The sequence below is a fragment of the Gossypium arboreum genome, unplaced genomic scaffold, assembly GCF_025698485.1.
Source record: "Gossypium arboreum isolate Shixiya-1 unplaced genomic scaffold, ASM2569848v2 Contig00802, whole genome shotgun sequence".
NCBI classification, from domain to species: Eukaryota; Viridiplantae; Streptophyta; class Magnoliopsida; order Malvales; family Malvaceae; genus Gossypium; species Gossypium arboreum.
The window spans coordinates 855-7,610 of NW_026440916.1; the positions used below are offsets into that span (position 1 = coordinate 855).

At 34.1% G+C, this 6,756-nt stretch overlaps 1 protein-coding gene across 3 annotated transcripts; it reads left to right on the forward strand.

Annotated features, from left to right (window-relative positions):
• Positions 1-1,719: 1,719 nt before the first annotated feature.
• Positions 1,720-5,532, forward strand: LOC108451041 (probable disease resistance protein At1g61300). 3 transcript variants are annotated; one of them, XM_053025036.1, is made up of 3 exons: positions 1,720-1,837; positions 1,934-2,012; positions 2,432-5,532. In XM_053025036.1, exon 3 carries the CDS (start codon positions 2,676-2,678, stop codon positions 4,149-4,151), a length of 1,476 nt encoding a protein of 491 aa, XP_052880996.1. In that variant the 5' UTR covers positions 1,720-1,837; positions 1,934-2,012; positions 2,432-2,675; the 3' UTR covers positions 4,152-5,532. The 3 variants fall into 3 exon arrangements, with proteins under 3 accessions (XP_052880996.1, XP_052880995.1, XP_052880994.1); XM_053025035.1 differs by having other exon boundaries at positions 1,937-2,012; XM_053025034.1 differs by having other exon boundaries at positions 1,726-2,012.
• The last annotated feature ends 1,224 nt before the right edge of the window (positions 5,533-6,756 follow it).

Consider the following 6,756-nt stretch of genomic DNA (forward strand, 5'->3'; position numbering starts at 1 on the left):
TGCATCATCTTATTATGGATATTTTATTGATTTATAAATATATGAAAAGATAAAAATACCTTCATAATCATATATTTCACTTTGCACCTAAAATGATCTTTTTAGTAATTTTCTTATTGAGCTAGGACTCGATTGATGGTTGACGCCAACTCAATAAAAGGCTTTAACACAGTATAGATAAAAAAAAAATTTTAACTAAAATTTTTAAAAGAATTTAGGGTAAACTACACCAGTCATTCAACTATAGGTAAGTTTTCGTTTTAATCACTTAACTAAAAAAATTACAATTTGATCACTAATGCTTTCAAAATTGTTTTTTTTTTTGTCACACAATTGTTAAGTCATACTTGTTTTAGTTGGTATAATAATAATTTTAGTCCTTAGTTTTTATATTTTTTCAACTTGACTCTGCTTTTATATAAAATTATAAAAACTCAAATTATTTATAAAATAGAAAATATATAGAAAAATTATAGAAAAATAAAATATTGAATATGTTGTTTCATAAGTAAATTGTATGAGAAATAAAGAAAATAATCATTCAATAACATCCAATAACAAATTAAAATAAAAAAAACAAAAATAAAAGTTAGATTATTAATTATATGTTTCCTAATATTTCTAAACTAAATTAGTAGTATTATCAAGTTGAGTTTCATGCCCTTGAAGAACATCTAGAACTGATATTTCAAATACTTATGAAATTGACCTTGCCATATTTTTAGTTAAAAGAATAGAAAATATACCATAATTTTTCTTTTTCAAACTCAATTCACAATTTCATTACATTTTTTTCAAAACCCAAATTGTAAAAAGAAATTATATTCAGAATTTTATCTTTTCTTATAATGTAAAAGCTATGTCAAGTAATTGAAGAGGTAAAAAGCATAGAACAAATATATTTGCTTAATATTTTTTTCTATGTTTGTTTTTATAATGAGTATTGAATATTTCAATATAGATAACATAGAGAATTTTTGCAGGGTTTAAAATAATTTTCCTAATTTTCTCACTTTATTTATTTTTAAAATTTTTATTTACTTTTATTTTTTTAATTTTATAATATTCTAAAATTTTAAAAATGATTTCAACTTTTACCATTTTATGTATTATCAAAATCAAATTGAAAGTATAAAAATTAAAGACTAAAATTATTATTAAATCAATTCAAAATTTCCACTTAACAGTTGAGTGACAAAAAATAATTATTTCAAAAACATTAGTGGTAAAATTATAAGCTTTTTTAATTGAGTGACTGAAACAAAAATTAGCAATAGTTGGTGAACATCCACAACTCATAAATAAGAGGATAATGCATTTCAGTATACTTAAACCCACATATTTTTACATTGACAACAATACCCATACCAATGAAGCTAAGATTCCATGATAATTATATATATTTTTTGTTATACCTAATCCAAGTCATTTACTAGTATATTAGACATTCTTATACCCTAGTTTCCCATACTTTCCCATGATGATGATGATGATGATGATGATGTTACAATTGAGCACCAAGATCACTGTAATACTTGTTAGTATTGTCCAGAATGAATGGAAAGGACATTTCCATGGATTTTAGACCTCATATCTATCTTTCAAATTTTAAGAGCAGATTAAAGGTTTTATTATCAAGTAGAAATGTCAGTATCAAATACCCAAAATGCCAACTAATAATGGCAGACAGAAAAACTAAAAGAAAAGATGGGATTTCTTACCACAGAAGTGAATGCCTCATAATTTTGCCTGTTTTTATCTTCACTTTCTTCCTTTTTGGCTTTTGTACCCACAACATTCTTTCTTCTTCACTGTTTTTATCAAGCATCCAGTCAAGGTAATTTTCTTTCATTTGCTTAATCCATGACATGCTTTTCTTTGCTTAATTCATGACTTTGCAATGATTGTTTCTGATTATCTGCTACTCTTATAGCAGCTAGCTTTGTAAGAAGTCAACTTCACTGCTTCATTTTCAGTTCTATTCTCTCAACACTTTTCAGCCACTAAGTCAGGTAATAAGATCTGAAGCTATGATTTCCTCTACTGATTATCAACAGTTTTAGATTTTAAGACAAGATGATGAGCAGACATAATCTACTATAGATTGAAATTAATACAGAAAGAGCTACCCAGAAGCAATGTAATGTTGAAATCTCAAACTGTTAACGTTTTAGCTCTTAATATTCTGTAATGAACTGTTGCACACTTGAATCTAGCATTTTATATACATTGAGAGCTTAATTCTGGTGACCATTTCATCATGTTTCTGTCTGCCACCCATCCATAGGTCCATCTAATAAACGCCATTGCTTGAAACTTGCATTCATGTTTTCTTTTTCATGCTTACACTGACATATCAATAGTTCATAAAATATCCAATACATTCACAGATTTTCATTCTCTGCTACTGTTATAAATGATTGCATTGCAGGGACATAGCAATGGAGTACGTAGAGCCTGTTGTTGGCATTGCAAATTGTCTCGGCACTCCTGTTTGTAAATATTTGCAATATCACAGAAAGCTGAACGATTATGTGAGAAACTTCAAGAGGATCAGAGATGAATTGAATTGCAAAATGTAAGATATAGAGCTGCAATTGAAAGCAGAGCTTCTTCGTCCTCTGGGGAAGATACCAAAGAAGGGAGTTGAAAATTGGTTGAAAGATGTGAAAGAGATGATTAGGGAAGCACAAGTTGTTGAAACCAAAGTCAGGAACGGGAGATATCTCTGTCGTGCTTGCAACGGGAAGCTGGTTTATGAAAAGACTCGAGAAATGAAGGAATTTCTTGATAAAGCTCCTAATGCCTCTGAAGCTCTTGCCATAGATGGTCCAAGTGGTGGGTTGCCGCTGCCAACATCAGAACTAGTTGGAGAGGAAGCTATCAGAAATGAGATTTGGGCATGTTTGATGCAGGATGAGGTGAGCAAGATTGGAGTTTGGGGGATGGGCGGTGTGGGTAAAACCACTATCATGAAGCACATCCACAATGATCTTTTGAAAAAGCAAAGATTCGAAAGGGTAATCTGGATTACCGTATCAAAGGAGTTCAATGTAATGAAAGTACAAGATAATATTGCAAGTGCGTTGGAGTCGAAGGAATATTTAGACAAAGAAGAGGACAAGCTCAGACGAGCAGCAATCTTGTCAGAAATTCTGAAGAACGCAGGAAAGCATGTTCTAATCCTAGATGATATGTGGGATAAAGTCTCTCTAGAGGAAGTTGGGATCCTCAAGCCAAGTGGCGGCAATGGCTGCAAGTTGGTGTTGACAACCTGTTCGGAGCATGTCTGTAAGTATATGGGTTGTAAGGTGATAAAAGTGAAGCCCCTTTCAGAAGAAGAGGCATTGATACTTTTCTTGAATAAAGTTGGACCTAACATAGTTCAAAGTCCAACTATAATGCCAACTCTGAAGATTGTTGTCAGGGAATGTGCGGGTCTACCTCTAACAATTGTTGTGGTAGCTGGTACCATGAAAGGAGAATATAACCCTCGTATTTGGAAAAATGCACTCAAAGATTTGAAAGAGAGAATAGGGAAAGTGGAAGGAGTGGAAGCTGAGGTAATCGAGCGCTTGAAATTTAGTTTCGATCACTTGAAAGATGAGAAAGTAAAAGATTGCTTCTTGTATTATGCATTATATCCTGAAGATTTTGAAATTCTTAAGGTTGAACTAATCGATTGTTGGATTGATGAGATATTCATAGGCGATATGGATACAAGACAAGAAATGGAAGATAAAGGCCTTACTATTTTGAAAATGTTGGAAGATAACTGCTTGTTGGAAAATAGTACCACTGAATTTGGTTCTGTCTTTTTAAAGATGCATGATGCAGTGAGAGACATGGCATTGTCGATCACAAGAATGAATCCTCGATATATAGTACAAGCAGGCTTGCAATTAGAAGAGTTACCAGAAAAGGAGCAATGGAGTTCGGAAATTGAGAAAGTGTCAATTATGTGTAACTCCATATCAGAAATTTCCATAGATGTGCTACCTACAAAATGCCAACTGCTCACAACCTTGTTATTGCAGAACAACCCTATAAAGAATATCTCAATTTCTTTTTCACAAACATGCTTTGTCTTAGTGTTCTCAATTTGTCCTCTACGAAGATCAAGAGTTTACCAAATTCCATCTCTGAACTAAAAAACCTCACAACATTGTTGCTTTGTGGTTGTAAAGAATTAAGAGATCTACCATGTCTTTCGATGCTTCAAGAATTGAAGAAGTTGGGTCTTCGTTGGACTAAAATTGAGGAAGTACCTGAAGGCATGGATATGCTGATAAAGCTAAGATATCTTGATCTTAAAGTGTGGACTCTGAAAGAGATACCCGCTGGACTTTTACCAAAACTCGTTCACCTTCAGCACTTGAGTTTTTATGTGAGAAATGAAAAAACAAGTCTAAAAGCAGAGGAGATGGAACCATTGAAGAAGTTGGAGTGCTGGACCGGACGTTTCGAAGACATCAATGAATTCAATAAGTTCACCTCCTCAATGCAACAAAGTAAGAAAAATCTCATCAAGTACTATTTACAGGTGGGCTCATATAATGTGGGTTGTGGAAGGGATAAAGCAGTAACAATTGGAGGAGTCCAGAATTGGGAAGGTAAATTAATTATGCACCCAATTGAAATTCAATAGTTGAATATTTTAAAGTGCGACTATTTGAGAAGCTTAGTCGATGATAATTCTTCCTTCAAAATTGCGATTGACTTGAGGGTTTGTAGGATTTATGAGTGTGAAGGGATAGAGTGTGTTGTTTCCTTGTCCTCTTTTGCCTCTTCTTCTGCTCATCCATTTCAGAGCCTCGAGGTGTTGAATCTTCATGCTCTGCCAAAGTTGAGTGCCCTTATTATCAAAGATGAAGTAATTGGTTCAGCAACAACATCAACATCGGCTCCTCGCCACCTTTTCCCATCTTAATCAAATTTATGTATACAGATGCTCAACTATGAAGACGTTGCTTCCACATTGGTTGCTTCAAACCTCCAACACGGAAGAAATTTGGGTGCAAGAATGTGATGAGTTAGTAGAAATATTGGGAGCAGCAATATCAGAAGTTGAAGAAAAAGGGGGTGATGCATTAATCAAATTCCATCTTCCCAAATTGAGAGTTTTGAAATTGTTTGGATTACCAAATTTGAAGAGCATTTGCAGCAAAAGTGGAGTGATGGTTTGTGATTCTCTCTAGGATATCAATGCTTATAATTGTGATGAACTGAAGAGAATTCCTCCATTTGTTCCCCTTGTTGGCAATGGGCAGCCATTTGCATATGCTCCACCTTCTCTTACCATCTTCTCAAGCATAGAATGGTGGGAATTGTTGGAGTGGGATGACCATCCAAACTTTAACAAATGCTCTTCGCTTCAACCCCTTTGGAGGATAAGAGGTATGAACCATTTATGGTTTTGTTAATTTTTTCTTATTTGATAAACCTAATTTCTCCATATTAATAAAATTTGAAGTATATAAAAGGAATGATGGAAGGAAGAGGTTAAGAGCATGGAGATTGAGAGGCAAAGGTAAATAAGAAATTAAAGCGCCTCCACTCTTTAAACATTTTCCTCTTTTACCATTCCTTCTATTGTGTTATTCTTCACTAATATATATATATATGTACTTCCTAAAATAACCTTCTGAATTTTCATATTTATAATTATAACAGTTAAGTTATAAACTTATTTTGATATTATGATATTGTAGCACCCCAAACCACCTTGAAGTTATGGGGATCGGCATGCCACATCAAAAGCGTAAAAAATTTCCATTCTAAGTCCAAAAATCGTACTTGATGTTCAAAAGATTAATTCATTAAGGGTTAAAGTGAATGGAAGCATGCATCGGTAGGAAACCAGAAAAGAGGTGGTGAGTCCATCGATTTGCTTAAGTACCAAGCTCCATTCGGATCCAATCCTGACATGCATACCGCCATTGCCACACCTTAACGTCATGGATATTTCTAGGAAACCGATTTGATTAAGTCATTTTAGGAAAAGTAATTAATTTTGGAAAATACTTTCATTGCGGAAGCTTTGCTTGTTGTCGTGTTATTTCGAAATCAACTGTTGTTTTTGAAAACGCGCCTTAAAGCTATCCAATTTCAACAGTTAAAATAAGTATTGCCTATCTTAGTAATACATATTAAAAAAACCATCAAAAATAAATAAGCGGCCTTATTACATTTAAAAACCCAAAACTTCAAACGTAAATAAAAGGATGTCCAGTTCACCAGAAGAAAATCAAACTTTCAGAATAGGTGGCCACTTCGAATTCCCTCACAGCTCCAAGCCCACTATGGTTGGGGATTACCTGCGTGGATGAAAATAAAAGGGGTGAGTTTGGGGAAACTCAGTGTGTAAATGAACCCAACCATAGCCTATATCAGCTTAAACCACAGAAATAGAATAAGTTGGCCTTAGCCCAGAACAGAATTCAAAATAAAGCCCATAGGCCCATAACAGAACAGAACATATATTACATGTTTATGCAGAAACCCAACCATATCCAACCGTATACACCCTTGTACCAACCTTACATCGTGTGGGAGACAACTCGACCCACCCAACCGCATACACACCACGAATTTGCAGCATGGCTGCTGAGCAGAATAATGTGACGAGTCACCGATACTGAATAATTGTGGCGAGCCACGACAGATATATGTGGCGAGCCACGGATCAATATTTGTGGCGAGCCACGGATCGATATTTGTGGCATAGCCAAACCCGCTTCCTCTATAATATAACCC